The 17572-nt window shown below is 50.8% G+C and overlaps 1 protein-coding gene across 1 annotated transcript in view; it reads right to left on the bottom strand.

The window, feature by feature from the left end:
- LOC103613491 (mucosa-associated lymphoid tissue lymphoma translocation protein 1) overlaps nt 1-17335 on the bottom strand; it is a 25102-nt gene extending 7767 nt beyond the window's left edge. Inside the window, 12 exon segments of the mRNA XM_017731100.1 lie at nt 2044-2195; nt 2321-2452; nt 2688-2815; nt 3418-3492; nt 7410-7587; nt 11869-12072; nt 12873-12899; nt 14516-14612; nt 15566-15656; nt 15659-15695; nt 16811-16964; nt 17147-17335. Coding sequence (XP_017586589.1) covers nt 2044-2195; nt 2321-2452; nt 2688-2815; nt 3418-3492; nt 7410-7587; nt 11869-12072; nt 12873-12899; nt 14516-14612; nt 15566-15656; nt 15659-15695; nt 16811-16964; nt 17147-17320 — 1449 coding nt within the window. The 5' untranslated portion in view covers nt 17321-17335.
- Between the last annotated feature and the right edge of the window lie 237 nt (nt 17336-17572).

Below are 17572 nucleotides of genomic sequence, written 5' to 3'. Positions count from 1 at the left end.
TCAGCAGGAGGGTTCTGATCTGCAGAAATCCCCTCCAACCCCAAACGCTCAATGACTCTATGCTCTCAAGGGATGAATTAAAGCCCTGACACATGAGATTCAAAGCCTGTCAGCTGACAGCAACTCATTATCCACAAGTATCAGCAGTCTGCTAAATTCCCAGCCACCACAGCCTCCTGTTCCACAAACTAATTCCCTTCCACACTCTCCTTTATCATTTCTGGCTGTATAGGAGAAAATGGAGAAAAGCATTTTCTAAATTAATTTTTTTAGACAATTCATAATTACTTATAAACCTTTCCCCATGGTGGGATGTGTTTTTTAATGAAGATGGTGCCCAGGAATTGGCAAGGCCAGGTTTTAGCTGGCCCTCAAATAGGGATATTCTAAATAAATTGGGGGAAGGTTGACTGGCAAGGCCATTATGTCAAACAGCTCCAGATCAAGTGTCTGGTAAACAAGGAGATCCAACATAAAGGTTTTTAAAAAGTAAGGATTTAAGCAGTATAAAGAAAAAAAAAAATAGGAATGCCTTGGGTCATGTGCGAGACCAGCCTCTCCCTTTAAAGACAGTGCTTGTCAGGTAAAAATGCAAGTCAGGCAACCCACAGGATGGGAGGGAATATGGGACAACTAAAGAAAATGAATCAATGCCAGAAAATTCCATCATAATTATTCCTGGCAAACCCACAGCAAGCCTATTTAAGTCCCTTTGATAACCAGAATGTGGCAAATGGTGGGAACACTCCCATTTCCTACATTCCCCATTTCCTCAACAAAACAGCTCTCTGGGATCATTCTAAGGGCTTACAACCTCACATTCAGCCTGGTGTTGTTGGCCTTCAGCCTCTGGCTCCTGCAGCCCAGCCACGCACGTGGGACTTAGGGGGACCCCAGCTGCCCTGAGCATCCCTCAGGTGCTCTGGAAAGATTCTGGAGGGAGCCCGGTGGGCATCTCAGGGACCCCACAGGGGTGTGGTCGTGGCTGTGGTGTCTGAGGTGGGGCAGGTGACAGTCATGGGAGGACATGCTGCGGGTGTGGTCAGGGCTGTGGTGTCTGAGGTGGGGCAGGTGACAGTCATGGGAGGACATGCTGCTGCCTCTTCAGACGGCACTGGAGCTCAGCATGAGCCAGCTCCGCCGTGCAGTGGGACAGAAGCAGGGATCTGGCTGTACTGGGGTACCTTTTTGACTCTCTGATCCCTCTTGAGACAGCTCCAGAGGCAGGAGCAGGCAGCTGGGTTCCCCCTCCCCACCAGTCACTGATGTTGGGGGAAGCCCACAAATACATGCTCACACACACAGACACAATTTTCATGCATGATGCTCACAAGAGGAAATGGTGGTGCAGCTTAGGAATGGGCAGGATCAGGCTCCAAACCTCCTGGATACACCACGCTGCATCAGTGACCCCAATGTGCTGAGGAGCAGCGTCCCTCCACGAGCAACAAGGGCCAAAAAATCCACCACAAACGAGCTACGCTTTGGAAGAAGGGCTACAGAAAACAAGGGAGATGGTTACAGAAAGGAGCAGCAAATTAAATCCATAGGGGTGGCCCATGGAGACCACCAGGAAAGCCCACACTGGGCACATGGTCTGTGAGGAAAGGTGTGAGAAAGGGTGCAAGGAAGCTGGTACAGCTCAACTGGGAAGGAATATACTGTTGCATTAAGATATATTAGCATGGCAGACTAAGAAGGCATGAGTCAAAAAGCCAGACCTGCTTTCTAACACAGAAAACAGAATAGCTCTTGGCCTCAATCAGATTAAATGCAATAATTTAATGAGGCAGGACAGAAATCAATCTGAGGGACAACTGGTTAAAGGCATCAAACTGCTGCCAAATCTTTTTTGTGATGCATGACGAGCAAGGCAGGGAATCCACAGAGGTGTGGAAGGAGCCTCAAAGAGGTGTACGCAGAGGGGGGGATCCATTTTCACCAGGGATCAGCCTTTCCCAGCCCTCAGGACTCAGCCCAACCACCCTCCGACCTCTGAAATGGAGAAAGCAGCCCAGGAACAGAACTGGCCAGAAGACTCACGGCAGGCCAGCGGAGCAGGAGCTGGGGGTCAGTGATGTGGGCCAGGGGTGGCTGTGGCTTGGCACACACGAACATCAGGTTGGAGAAGAGCCGGAGGAAGTGGAGCTCCACCCGTGCCCCGCATGGGAAGGTCACCGTTCTGCTCAGCGGCTCTGGAAGGGAAATTCAAGCAGGATCAACTCCTCAGAGGGTCCTGTCAACACCTCCCTGCAGTGCCGTGTCCCTGAGGAGCACAGGGACCCCCAGTTCCCTCCTCCCCACACCCCCCATGGCTCACCTTGGCTGTGTCCCCAGTGCTCAGTGGCTGCTCCCGAGGGACAGATGGGATCCGTCAGGGACCGGGCTTCCTTCAGCGTGTGCTTGATCTCCATCACCTGCTTCCCAGTGACCAGGGGATCATGGCCAATGTCTGCAGGAAAGAGTCGGAAGCACAAGGATCACTCCAGGTTCGTTATTGATCTCCCTGCCTTTCGGGCCCTACACAAATGTCCCCATGCTGCTCCCAGGCTACTGAAAGATCCCATGGGGCATGGCCTGTGATTTGGATTTTAGGGAGGAACGGTTGGCTGGCTGGGATGGGATGGTCTCTGCTCTCTCTTCTCACCCCCTGCACTGAAGCAAGTGGTTTCTAACTCGTCTCTCACCTTCTAACACATCCTCCAGCATATGTGTAACCTTCTTCTCTTGCAGAATGTGCTTCTTCAGGTATTTCATGAAGATCCCAGAGCTGAACTCCCCATCCTGCAATTCATAGGCTTCTGCATCTTCACTCCTGCAAGAATAAGGATATTTCTTCAGAGTCCTCACAGTTCTGCATTGGGCATGAGGTCCAGGGTGAGTCTGGGGTGGCCAACTCCATCCAGACTGTAGTGGCTGGGTCCAAGTGAGCTTCTCAAGGAATAACACAAAGTGCTTGGGTTGTGTCCTGGAGAGGGTGGGCAGGCCACAGGATGGGAAAAAGCAGTGGAAGGGAATGGGATAGGACAGCACAGTCTCCTCTGCCAGCCCAGGCAAGTGATGAAGGTGAAAAGCCAGTGGAACTGGCACTGGACCGGGAAATAATACCCAGCATCTCAGAAGGCTTTGGGTGGGCTGCTCATGGGACATGCACCTGGAGAATCAGGCTGAAGAACAGGTGACAGGAGCTGATGTCACCTTCACACACAACTTGTAACTGAAGCACAGGCTGACAGCAGCAGGAAGGACAGAAGTGCCTGAACAGCAAACCCAGCAGATGGAGGGTGAGAGCCAGAGGGAACACAAGAGAAGCCCTCTCCAGCCTCCAGAGCCACCATGCATGCAAGGATGAGAGGAGACAGGGCTGTGCCAGAGTGTGGTCCCACGTGAGGGTGTGGGGGTGGTGAAGTCACTTACGTGGAATAGCCATAGACAGTGTTTCCCCACGGCTCCAGTGGCTGCACCTGGGACAAGGCACACCCTGGGTTGTACCTGGAGAGGAGGCAAAGGCACAAGTCAGTGTCGAGGACATCTGCAGCTGGCACGAACAAAGCCCACACACTCCTCGTGTCCATCTCTTAGGGATGGCAGTAGGATCAACCCTCACCTCAGATATAACCAGAGAGACTAAAGCTGGGAGTCCCACCAAGAACCCAAACCACAGGGGAAGGAGTAGGTATGTCCAGCTGTGGCTTAACTGCACTGGTAAGCTGCTCCCTGCCCTGAGCCTGAAGCTGTGGTACAACCTGGAGCTGTGGGTACAACCTGGAGCCATGGGTGCACATTGCCACCTCCCTCCAGAGGCTGGATTTTAACATGTCCAGGCAGAACCACGGTGCAGAGAACACACAGGTTCACCATGGCCCAATGGACAACCGTCCCTCAAGAAGTCAGAGGTGCACACCACCATGGTTACAGCTCAATTGCCTTTGCTGGAGGTCTGGGACACCCCACGGGGCCCTTCCAGACCACACACACACACTTTTGCCTCAGGGAACCAAAGCAGGCTATGGATGATACGCCCCCAGATCTCCCTCAGAGACAGGACCAGGACACGCACACAAGTCTCAAAGCTCAAAACTGGTCCTGACACCTCAGTCTAGATGCAGCTGAATGAGCACAGCCCCTGTTATTCTCAAAATCAGGTAGATCCATGGTGACAGGATCTGATTTCCAACAAAAAAAGATATCTTGGTTGCATTGAATGGTCAAGCCTTGCCCATCTGACTGAAGCCAGACTGACAGCACACGGACAGGCTGCCTCCAGGTCACACCAGTGACTCGGAGCTGTTTCCAGTCACACAGTGCAAGAGCCAGGCACAGAGGCAGCATTAGTCCATGCAATTCAATCCCAGCACAGTTTCCTGGGGCTGGAGCTGGGACGCTAAGGAGAGCAGAAGGGACAGGGATATTGCCAGCAGCCAGCACGTCACCTACTGCTGGTGGCACAGTCTGGAGATGTTTAATGGCAGAATTCAACTGACTTGTGTAAGTTGTCTTAAAGATGATCAGAAGAGAAAATGTGAGAAAGAAGACATGTTTCTAAATCTGAATATTGAGATTTATCTGCTCCTCAACTGCTCCTAATTTAATGCAGAAATCTTTGGTTCCAGGTCCAAGGAGAAATCAGGGAATTCCTGGAAAAGGCAATCGCATCCACCCAAAATCAGCATATAAATGTATGAGGCTACACACAGGCTCTGTGCTCTGGTTCCTCGCCTGCTAAGGCTGAGCATCTGCTCCCACTTGGCAAAGGATGTGTTTCTCACCACCCTGGCATTTCTGATGCCAACATACAGGGTGAGGAGAAACTCTGGGTGAGCTCCCTCTTAGCACAGACACAGCTTCATGCATGAGCTGCTGACAGACCTGCAGCATCAGTCTGACCAGGAGGGTGTCAGGAAGGGAGGCCCTGGGAGCCTTGTTTTATACAGAGGTGTAAACACACACAGCTATGAAATCCAGGTGCTTCCTTGAGCTGAAATGGTGATTTCTCAAGAAAAAATGAGCTCAGGAGAGAGTTCCTGCCCCCAAAAGGTCTGGGATAACACCCACTGCATGAAGTACCATGCTTGCTGAGGAAAAGGGGAGGTGTGAACTTTGCAGAAGGAGGGAGAAAACCAGCTGCACAACTTTGCCTAAATATCACAGCAGATCTCACGCTGCATCCTCTTCCCAGAGCACCACTGAGACTCCATTGAGCAAAGGAACCGCTGGAAATGCCAAGGAAGGAGACAGCAGCTCAAAGGGAGACAGACAGCAGCTCAAAAGCTGGTTTACAGATTGTTAACATTGGCACTGAGGTCCCTGTGCAGCCCCCACACTGCCTCCCCATCACACACTGCCCTCACATGGAACACCAGCAGCCCAGAGCTGCACTAGTCTGGCTCCAGCAGAGTATCCATGAGAGCCAGGTGTTCCTGCTTGGCTGCAGGCCATTCCCTGCCTGTTACCAAACTGGGGAGGACAGCCAGGTGCTGCAAGGTGTGCCAGGGAAGCAACACACTCTGCTTTCAGCCACCAGCAAGAAGGGAGAAAGGGGATGCTCCATTCTGGGGAGTTCAGGGCAGCATCAAGGGACATCAAGCTCCCACTCCAGAGCTGCAGGACAAGTCCCAGCACAGCCAGCTTTAAGCTACTCAAAGCAAGCAGCCCCACCACGACAGCTAAAAGGCATGAAAAATTTATCATCTCTCCAGGGGCTGGCAGATCTCTCAGGGTATCAAAAGCTCTGTTGTCTTTCCAGTTCTTAGCACAGGAACCACAGCACGAAGAGAGAGACATTCCTACGTTTGCTCTCCAGGTCTTTTCTGACCTGTAAATCTGCCTCAGGAGCCTGAAATAAATGAACTAATGACAGCTTCTACTGCAGCAGTCCACCCACCTCTGCTGAAACTGGACAAGTAGTAATTTTCTGCAGCAGGATAGAAGTCTGCAGGCCAAGTGAGGATGATGGGTTTTCCACAGAAAGAGGAAAAATGCTTATCTCTGACCTCAGCAGCAGCTGCTTCACAACACAACCACTTCAGGAGGATTTAAGGCCAGGAAAAACAAGTAGCAGGGCTTAAAATATTTTCCCTGTCAAGCTGCACTCTTCTCACTGAGATGTTAACAAGATTGCAGCCAGGAGAAGAGAGGTGAACTGAACGCTCCCAGCCTGAGCACGTGGGAAACCTGGAGCAGGAAAGCACACAGTCAGCAAGATCAGCTCAGGTGGGTCAGGCTTGAAACACAAGACAAACCCTGTGCTGAGTTTCAGCCAACAATTTATGCCAGGCAGAGCTATCCCTCCACAGGCTTGAGGCAACCTGCCTGTATTTGCCAGGCTCCTTCACCTCAAAAAACCAAGGGAGGGTTTCCAGCCCCTTCTCTCCAGCAGATCTCAGACAAGGTCTGATGCTCTCTGCACTAATACATGACTGACCTGTGGAGGCCGGTGAGCCTATGGAACAAGGGACAAAGAGAGTCCGCTGGTGGGACAGTCCCTAAGATCAGAGATCCTCCCCAGGTTAGGGTGACAAAAGAGGCTTCCCCAGGATGCATTGCTCTGTTATGTTAATGTACTCCAGTTCTGTTTCCCTGGTTGGCCCATTGGCCTCCCTGCCCCTTGGTACTTTATATGTCCCTGCCCTAGAAGGTTCTCCATTCTCCATTCCCCCATTGGCCCTTGCCCCATTGCCACCCCCTCAGAGCTCCCCACTGTCTCCCTTACCTAGTCCCGCCTGTGCACCACCGCCGTGCCCTCAGATCACTGGTCCCTGATGCTCCCTCCGCTCCTGTATAACCCTGGACCCTCCTATGTTCTTTGTCTTCGTCCCTGGAACCCTTCATGAGCGTGGCTGCATTAAACTCCTCCCGTGGAACCCCATAGGAGGACCCTTCCTGTCTCTTTGTCGTCGATCCATTCCTGCAGCTATCTGTGGTGTGTGGGTGTACATCCATTCCTGCAGCTATCTGTGGTGTGTGGGTGTACATCCACTCCTGCAGCTATCCGTGGTGTGTGGGTGTACATCCACTCCTGCAGCTATCTGTGGTGTCTGGGTGTACATCCATTCCTGCAGCTATCTGTGGTGTGTGGGTGTACATCCATTCCTGCAGCTATCTGTGGTGTGTGGGTGTACGTGTGTGTGAGTGTGTGCCGGTCCTGCCGAGCGCTTTCGCCCTGGAGACGCTTTTAGGAAGTTGTGGCTGGACACCGCGACACTGACCCATCCCCAAGGACACCCTGCAGGACCTGACAGTGTGGTTGATTTTATGGCACAGATCAATAACATCTGACAGAGGCTCAGCAGCACTATGGGGGATGTAGCAATCACAGGGGCTGCCAAAACCCACAGGTGAGGATGGCCACCCTCCTCCAGCCCTTGGAACGCCCAGCCCAGGCGGGGGAAGGGGGAAGAGGACCCTACCACTTCCTGCAGGTGTCCAGCAGGATGATGTTCAGGGCCGTCTTCTGCTGCTGCATTTTCTGGAGGATCCTCTGCACACTGATGCAGTTCTCAGGGGCATAGGGTTGTGGAGCATCAACAGGGACCATGTAGTTCCTCCCCAGATGTTCGTACCCGTGCCCAGCATAGTAGAATATAGCTGTGAAGAGGGAGAGGAGAGGATGACTCAGGATGCCAACCTGCAGGTCTGTAACCAGCTCCCCATGGCCATGTCCCACCTCATGTCCTGAAGGAATACTGGTGCAGGGCAGACCTAGACCAGTAGCACCTATGGAACTGGAGCTACACTGACCTCACAGTTTCAACTTTTTCCCAACTATTCCCTTAATTAGAGTTGGAAGCAGCCCCAAGAGACTCTCCCTTACTTGTGGGTTCCTGCACTGTTTGTCTCCTGAAGTCCCTGGGTTTACACACTTCCAAAACCTCTGTGCTACAACACCCAGGCTCAGCACCTGCCAGGCTGAATTTCACCTTTGTACAATGTCTTGTACAAGAGCTCCTCAGCTCTTTGAAGGAATAAGGCAACAGAAAAAGATTTTACCAGGATGGAAAATACATTAACAGCCATTTAAATGAGACGCTCCTCAGTTTCCTAGTTTGGGAGAAGAGACTAACAACTCTTCTTAGGAGATCAGCACCAACTTAGGTGATGGGAAACATTCTTGACTTCAAGGGTCTGCCTGTTTTCACACACCTGTAAGCTGGTGAAAAATTAAGACACAGAGAGAAGTGAGTTCTTCAGATGTCCAGAACACAAGGATCATGTGCTGCAACAACCTCAAACCAGGCACCAGCCCTGTCAGGCAGGGGAGGAGTCAGACTCATGCAGATGCTGGTGGGAAGTCCAAGACCCAACAAGAATTTTGGGTTTTACACTGAAGCACATGACACTTAGTAATGGTTTCTGCTTTCCCAAGAGATGGCAACACAGGGCCATCCAAGTGGGAAGCCAGCACTGGGGAGCTTGGGATGGCCTAAGCTGGGGCTCTTCTCCAAGCCCTGTGTTCAGTGCAGGGCTGGCACAGGGATCCCCAAGAAGGCTGGAGCTTCCCAAAAGGAAGCTGCACAGCGGCTGGCTGCCCCTCCCCAGCACCAATGACACTGCTTGCGGGATGCTGGTTGGTGAAAGCCAACTTGGAGAATTGAAATGGGTTAAAAATAGCTCTGCGAGGTGACACAGAGAGTTGTGTTACTGCAACCGAAGGACAGTGAAGAGTGAGAGGTCAGAAATCAGAAAAAGCAGCTAAGAAGCAACAACAGGAGAAATTCTTCACTCAGATTCGCTGCCAAAGCCCACAGTTCAGTGAGTAACCTTTCCTCTATTTTCCCTCCACTGTTCCTGCCCCTGGACTTGGGAGGGCACTCACTTTGGTCTGATTTTGCAAGGATGCAGTAACAGGGGTAGGAGCTGAAGGGCTGAAAGCATGATCTCATCGTGTGGAGGATGGAAAACATGATCTCATAGTCAAAAAGGCCTTGAGTCACCTTTGGTTTCTATTCTCAGGGCACAATGGAAAGTTTCTCAAACGGCCATTTTCACAGCTGCCCGTGAGATTTGTGTTCCTCTTCTTGTGGATTGCCAGCCAGAGACAGTAGGATCTGATTTGCAGAAGCTTTAAACTTTCATAACTTGCAAATCAAACCCACAAAACCCTCCCCTGAGATTAGAAAAGAGAATAAAAAAGGAAGCCTTCTAGAAAAACTAGATGCAGGTTGGGCCCCTTGAGCCTTTGAGCACTGGTGGCTTTCGTCCCTCTGCCTGTACACACAAGAGAAGTGATGACATCTGTTACCAGGCAGCATCACTGAAGTTTGGAAAAAAATGAAATGTAACAGGAAAGCCCACAAAGAATGATTCAATCCTTAAATCTTCTAACTTTTGAGGTCTTGTTGAGCACCTGAATGTACCATCAAGTGCTCCCCATGCTATATAAACCACAAAGACTCATGTTCAAATCAAAAAGGGTGGGTTTCACATCACCTGAGCAACTTCTCCAGCCTCTCCCGGACTAAATCTCTCCTCCTGAACAGGAAAGTCAACAATTTGCCCAGAGAAGGAAAGGGCTGTTTAATTCTGAGTTCTTTCCACATCGTATGAGTCAGAACTGCCCATCACAGACAAACTTCCGAGTACCAAATTAAAAAGGGGAAGCTCCAGGCACTGCTTACAATGCAGCATGAGGCTTTATAAAGGCATGACTCCATTTTCCTCGTATTCCACTCACAACTTTCTGCTCTCGTTGCATTTCCAATGTAATTTTTTTGATTTGGGACTTTTTAGGATGCTCAAAAAAAATCCACGGGGATTCCCTATTTGTCTGAGGGATGTTTGGGGCCTTCAAAAATCCTCTGCAGCTTTTCTAAGATGAGATCAGGAGGAAAAGCAGCCTGATAACCCACCACCTCCACACAGTGAATTGGAGAAACCTTTGGATCATAGAATCATTAGGGTTGGAAAAGACCTCCAAGATCATCAAGTCCAACCTTGGACTGAACCTCACCATATCATGCAGTGCCACATCCACTTGTTTTTTGAACACTTCAGGATCCAGGCCTGGGAGGAGAGGGAGAAGGAGCTGTGCTGGGGTGGCTGGGAGATGTGGAAGTGGAAGAAAGTCTCACAAAAGCCCACAGTTCCTGGAGGGACAGTTACAGAGACCACAAAGCCCAACTGCCCTGTTTGGCACAGACCATACAACAAGGGGCAATGAGCACCAACTCATGGAGGTTCACGTTCACCAGTCAGCCCTCTCCTTCCTCTGTATGTCTACACAAAGCTCTCCTGACTTCAGCTCTGGTGGTTGCTACACAGGAGGTGGCACCTCCAGGTTCCTCAAGAACACTGGGATGCTGCAGGAGCGTGTCCAACACACACATGGATGTACAGGACTGGCTGTCACAGGCACCTCTGGAGTCTTTAACAGGCTGCCTGGGTTGTTCCCGGAGCTGCTGTCTCACCACAACTGGGGCACTCAGCAGGCAGCCTGACCCAATGTCCCATCATTAAATTAGGATTCCAGCCAATGTGGCAAGAATCCTGAACTCAATCACTGCTGGACCCAGCTCACACTGGGGTTCACTGCCTCCAAAGAATAGCACACCACTGAGCCTGGAGAGCTGTTAAGAAAACCTCAACCTAAGCAGGCGCTGCCTCACAAACACTCAACACTCAATTCAGCTGTTAGTGTTTTTCCTGACAGCGCACAAAATCAGTTTTGCCAGGAAGGATCAGAGGCCACGAATGCAGAAAAGCTCTAAAAGTCCAAATAAGGAATGACACTGTGAATGGTTTGCTGTTTCCAAGCATTTTTTCTCTCCAGTGCTTAGGAAGGGCCATGGATAAAATGCCATTTGGTCCTCACATGCCACGGATAGAGGGTAAGACTGGCAGCTGGGATGACTCTGACCTGGGAGAGGAGGTAAAGCTTGGGATACAAGGGGATTTCAGAGAGCAACAACAAAAGGAAGCTGCAAGTGAAGTCATGGGAATACGCTGTCATAGGTGACGTGCTCAGCTGGAGCACCAGGACTGCGCACAGCCCTTCCCACCAGCTCAGCCTCCCCCTCCAGTCAGTGCTTCCCAGAACAAGGCGGCTGTGCAGCATTTCCCTCGTGGCCAGGTCCCCATCCATTGCACAATCTCCAAACCTCACACTGAGTGCCAGCCTGGAATCAGCCCATGATGACTTTCACTGTCTGGGTGCCACACAGCTGGCAGGTAAGCCTCACACTGAGGTTTGGAAGCAAAAAAAACCACCTGCAAGGTGTTTTCAGGATATCTGTCATGCTGGGAGAATCTCAGGGACCCCAAAGATGCTACTTGCACCACCAAATCTGAACATCTGCTTTAAGACCCACAAATCTGCTGGTTGGGTTCGTGGCTGAGGAACGCTTCCCACTGAGCAGTGTGCAATAAGCTCGAAGCCCAACCTCAAAGCCACCTGCAGATGGAAATGCTCCTCTGCAAAAGGGTTGTCAAGGGCCCAAATTAGACCTTCAGGAAAGAGAACTAAGAAAATCATGACCAGATTCAGCAGTCAGGGCTCAAGAGGAGCTCCCCTCCTCACACATGATGGGGGAGGACAATCAGTCAGTCTCCTCAATTCTTTCAGCCAAGGAAAAATCAAAGCCCCCTTTCCCATTCACTATCAGAAGCACTGGCTCCCCAAAAACTCAGTTTGAGCCCACACTGTTGGGGTTGGAGGTGAGCCACGTGTTGGAGAAACATCCACTTTGCCTGACTATAACCTGGCCAAAACTGAACTACACTTATCCAGGGGCTCCTGCCAAGCCTGGTACTGATGCAGGTCTCCCTTGAGATAGCAAAGCTCAATTTCTTCTCTTTTAATTCAATAACTGTTCAGAAAATTGCCCAATCTCTACTCAGCATGGGCAGGTGGCTGAGCTGGCTTTGCCTTACCATAGACTCCCTTCCCCAGGAGCTGCAGGAACCGACTGACCGCTGCCACCATCTCAGCCTTGTTCAGATCCAGCAGGGAGACAACCTGGAAGCCCAGATGCTCCAGGAGACGACTCAGCTCAAACACATCCCTCACAGGAGCCATGAGGTTGGGGTGATGCTGGTAGCGGTTGTTGCCCACTAAAAGTGCTATTTTGCCTGTAGCTAAAACAAACACCAAGTGAAAAAGCCAGAAATGCTCAGCAGGAGGCAAGATCACCTCACCTCCTCCTGTTGGAGTGAGGATATGGGCAATCTAAGGAAAGAGTTAGGCAGCAAGGATAGACCCTAGGCTGCTGCAAGCCTGGAGCACCCTCCAGAAAGCCCTTGGCTTTCTGAATACTTCAACAAAATACACAATCATTTTGACAGAAAGGCTTGAAAAGTTTTCACTTGACAACCAAAATCCCAGGAATGCAGAGGTTCTGCTCTACCTGCCCTACCATGACCACAGGTCTGGCGTGTCAGTGGTGCATGGGAGAGGGATTTGCTGAGCCAGGCTGAGGGGTCCTCTCCCTCACAGGGCTGAAGGAGAGAAACCCATGGCTCCTGCTTTGATTTTATCCCCACCTCCCACTGTAAAAAAATGGGATTTATGTCGCTCAGTAGTGGTGGGAGCGAGGAACTTTGCCTTGCTCTGAGGAGGTATTTCAAGTAGGGATAAGTTGTCATGTGAACAACACTTTTAAAATCATTTGGCAGGCACAGAGTTTAGGACTCAGTTACTCATTACGAATAATCTTACTCCACTTGCTGAGAAAGATCAGGGCTTGGCAGGGGATGGGACTCATTTTATGCTGTGCAGCTCTAATCCAAGAGTGCAGAGCCTGTGGCAATATGGGCATAAAGGCTTGAAGCGGTCTCTGCAGAAAAAGCACTCCCATTCCTTGTCCTCCCATCCACCCTGGAGCCTGGCTTTTAATTAAAGGAAAAATTGCTCAGGAAGAAAAGATGAAAGTACTCACCAAAAAACTTTCCAGAGCCACATGTACCTGGAAAAGAAAGAGGGAAATGATAAGCCTGGGCCCAGCACCCAGTGCCAGGTCTGAATCCTGCTCCAATATCCCCAACAATGCACAGCTGGATCAAACACACAGAGGATCTGCACAAGCAACACTCCTCAGGCAATTCCTTCATAGCCTAACTTTATAGACACTGGTCTGATGTTAGGAGGATTTATGAAATCCAGCCTGATTTATGACATCCTGAGCAGCTGGGATGCAAAGCCTGGAGAAGTGGCAGACCAGGATAGGAGGGACAACATGGAGAAGCTCGTACCTGATGTGACTCACCTGCTACCCTGCTGCAGCAAAAGCAAAGGGAACACAATGACTCAATAAAAGCTCCAAAACGGAGCATTTCTCCCCAGAAATGTCCAGAACAGAGAAAGTTTGCCTGTTTGCTTTTGATTGCAATAATATTCCCAGAGTTTTTCATCTCCCTGCTCAGCCTTTCCCTGTTGTTTTAGCACTTCTGGCTCAGAAAAGCTGCTCCAAATGTTACTCACTTTGGTCCACAAACTCTCCTACCTGAGCACTTCCAGCCTCTTAAAATCATCATTACCCTAACAGTTCCAGCTTTTCCTATTTAAATTAGAAATAAATTTAAAAATCCAGCCCAGGAGAAAATTCCAGAACCCTACATGCTCTAAAAGAAAAAATTAGGGATAAATTGCATAAATCTCATGGGTCTTTGGCCCCTGAACCAGTGTTGCTAATGCACCAGAGATGCCTGAAAAGCTTCAGAACAAAACCACTCATCCTTTTCTGCCTCTGACAGAGGCACCTGTTGCAAGTTAAAGCTCCCCAGCAGTAACACATTGAACCCAACCCAATCTGGTGTCCAAATCTCACTATCCCCCTAGGACGTGTTTTGCCAGCTATGAGGAGGCAGGCAGAGTGCTCTCTGGCTACACAAGATCAATTTGTACTTTGGAGAAATTTTAAAGCCAGCCTAAAAGGCAGGATAAGAAGCTTATGGCATAGAAAAATCTCTAGATGGAGTAAAGAGCCAGCAAAGCCAGCCCATGCTATTCCTGCCTCACATAGGGTAAAGGCAGAGGGTCAAAGCAGCCAGAGGTGGAACGTGCCTGGGGGTCTGGGGACACATCCTCTCCCTGGGATCCATCACTCACACAGCATCAGCCCTGAGCTGCCAGCCCGAGGGGCCTGAACCTTCCCAAATAAACACCATCCTCTCCAGCTCCGTGTCTGAGCACATCCCTTAATCTCAGTGAGACTGGAAATGGGTCTGGCCACAGGAGCCTGCCGCGATTTGGCCTGGAGCTGTGAAAGCAGCACGCTGGCATGGTAAGAAAATGGCAGGGAGTAGCTGAGAGCACTGAGCCTGCCCTTACACAGCAGGTGTCTGACACACTACAGGGCCCAGCAGCATCCCACCTGTCGGACAGCACATTGCTGCAATTAGGGGGTTTTCCAGCCACTGCTCCTTTTACTCCCTCAGAGCCCCAGTATCAAGGAATCCTATTTATCACAGTCCTTGTTCACCAGCTCAGCACCTCCAGAGAGCACCAAATTCCTCTGTCCCCTGTAATTATGTCTCACATCAGGTGATGTGCAGCAAAGCAACGTGGGCTGGTTCTGCTCACCGATGTGAACGTCCACGGCGTTGGTCCAGTGCTCTCCGTGACTGTTAGAGGCACAGCAGAGGTACGTGCCGGAGTCACTGACCTTGGTATGGGTGATCTAGGCAGATCAAAAGTTAAATCACATTATTTATGGTGAAAGTCTGAAGCTCCCTGCCAGGATCTGCTGAAGGCACTCACGGTCATGGAATAAGAAGTATTTTTCCTGCTGTTCGCAGAGACTTTGCCTCACAAAGAATCAGGATGGGGACAAGACCCAGAGCAGTACTAGCTGGCGAGGACTCTGGTTCTCCAGCCCAGGATCCTGCTCAGAGAGGGACTAAAGCCACCACTGAGTCAGGGTGGCCATAGCTCTGTCTATGCAAGCCCTGAACACCTCCAAGGACAGAGACCTTGCTGCCTTTCTGGCTCCAGCACAGCACCATCCACTTCTGAAAACAACCTCTTCTTAGTGCCCAGACTGAGCTTTCCCATCAGAAGTGCAATCTAAGGCCACCACGTAATACCATCTAAGGCCATCTGTAATACCATCGACCACTACTGAGAAGAGACTGGATGTCTTGTCCTTGTGCCCTTCACGTAATGCCCTGGAAGGAAATCTCCTTTCTTGATTCAAGAAGACAGCACTGATTTACACTCAGCCAGCGACACAAAACAAAGCGAGCCCTTCTGCTGCCTCCCTGACTCTTTCCTGTCAGGGCAAACCACATTTCCTTCTAGGTCTCCAGCAGGCACACAGCATTCCCGCAGCTCCATCAATCTGCACTCCCCTGCATACACAGACAATAACTGTTCTCACGTCTCTACTGTAAACGGGCACAAGAGATGTGCTGAGAGCCCTTGACGCATCTATGGATTGGTTTCCTCCTAGAGGAATATCCACAACTTTCAAAGAAGTCCATAAAACATATTCCCCCTTCACACAGAGCCATCCAGCTGGCTATCAAAGCAGTGGGGTGATATGTGGAGGGCTTTCTCACAACCCTGCAATCAGCTTCTCCCATTACCCACCTCAGCAGCAAAAGCTTCTGAACTATCCCCAGAAAACCTTACCCAGAGTTTTTTTCTCTTCTGCCGCTCCAGCAGGTTCCCATTGTGGTACCACTGGTAGGTGGGGGCTGGGGCCCCCCCGGCCGGCGACTGTTTATAACTGGTTCTCCTCGCCACAGCCGAGGGGGCAGACCTGCAAGGCAGCAACACAGAATTGGTCCTCCCTCCACAAGGACAGCAAACAACGGCCATTTTCAACTATCACCTTTCTCCTTGGGGAGCAGGGAACCCTTGAGAGCAACGCCTGTGATAGTAAATGCCACACCAAAGCCCTGCCTCTGGCTTCCCAAACCTGATCCTCGCCCTTTCCTTCCAAGGGTGCAGTCAACATTCTAAGGTCAACCACGCCCCAAGTTATTTTGGGTCAGCTTTGAAGTAGCCAGATGGGTTCTTCCAGTCCCAATACCCAGAATAACTCTGGGAAACCCATGGCAAGCATGAGGTGCAGGTGGACGGGGCTTGGAGCAACCTGCTCTAGTGAAAGTGTCTTGGGGTGATTTTATGATACTACTGTATTTCCCTATCATCTGCTTTATGCCCAGAAATGGGTCCCATAGCTTTAAGCTGGGTCCAGAAGAGGGGGGAGAGAAGCCAGGCGAATTCCTCAGCATGGTTTGTGTTCAAGGATTCACACACCCCCCGCATTCTCAGCGCTGCAGAGCCAAGGGAGCACCTTTCTGCTTTTAGCCAGCCTCTTAGCTGAGGCAAGAAATAAATTTTCCCATATTGGCATACTGAATTCCTCCGGTAACTTCTTCTTCTTCTTCCTCTTCTTCTGGAACTCTTCTGCCTAGCTGTGATCTGAGAATCAGATCATCGGACCCCGTGGACCAGCAGGGAGGCTGTGGGGATGCCACATCTCAGCCTTGGACATTGGGAGGAGTCGAGCCAGCTACAGAAAAGAACTCTGAATCCGCCAGCTTTCTCCGCATTGAGGAGGTTTATTATCTAACACTACTCATTTGTTTCCTGTGCCTTGCTGGTACTCTGCTTGTTAAATAAATAGGTTTTCTTCACTTTCATCCAAGAAATTCCTTTCATATTGGTGGGGGGGGAGTGCTGAAACCTGTCTTCTGGGGAGGAGACGTTCCTTCCAGAGTGTTTCCCCCTAAACTTGTCTCGAACCGAGACAGAAAGGTGTCCCTGCCCATGGCAAGGGGTGGTACAAGATGAGCTTGAAGGTCCCTTCCAACCCGAACCATTCTGTAATTCCATAATACATCAAGAAGGTAAAAGACAGGTTTGTACCTCTGGCAACACACTGATGGACCTCCACCTTCACCCAGTCGGAGAAGACGGCATTTCTGTGGAGGTCATTGACCCTGCAGGTGTAGAGCTGGGTCTGCTCTGCAATGATGGGCAAGTCTTGGTTGGTCGCTCCAGGAATCGGGCGGCAGTCAGACTAAAGGGAAAACACAGGCAGTGGGCAGCAATTCCTTTCCCACTGCTGGCAGTAGAAGGCACTAGGAAGCCCCTTGTAAGAGCGGCAAAAGTGGAAATCCCTGGTTTCCTCCCCTTCTTCAGCTCCCCCACTGTGTGCAAGGACCCAGCCTGGTGCCATACCCAGGGCCACCCCATCCTTACCTGGTACTGACAAAACCACTGGTACTGCAGTGAGGTGCATCCCTGGGCTCGGCACCGCAGCATGAAGGAGTATCCCACCGGGACAGAGACGGAGACTGGCTGCTCAGTTATGGCAATGGCTGTGGAGAAACAGCATGTGCAGCTGGGAACAACACTGCAGTCACAGCCCAGCATCTCACCCTCACCCAGTGGCCAGGCATGGTGGGCTTCAAGAGGGATACTCATCCCAGCAGGCAGGAAAGACTGGAAGAACAGGGATGCTCCTGTGCCCAGAGACTGGAGAGATGGATAGATGGATGGATGGATGGATGGATGGATGGATGGATGGATGGGTGTGTACGTGGATGGACAAGAGGATGGGTGGGTGGAAGGATGGGTGGGTGGATGGATGACATGGGGCTCCTCTGGGTACTCTCGCAAGTGCCC

This window comes from Corvus brachyrhynchos, unplaced genomic scaffold (assembly GCF_000691975.1).
Source record: "Corvus brachyrhynchos isolate BGI_N302 unplaced genomic scaffold, ASM69197v1 scaffold164, whole genome shotgun sequence".
Taxonomy (NCBI): Eukaryota; Metazoa; Chordata; class Aves; order Passeriformes; family Corvidae; genus Corvus; species Corvus brachyrhynchos.
This window is presented reverse-complemented; position numbering and strand designations above follow the sequence as displayed.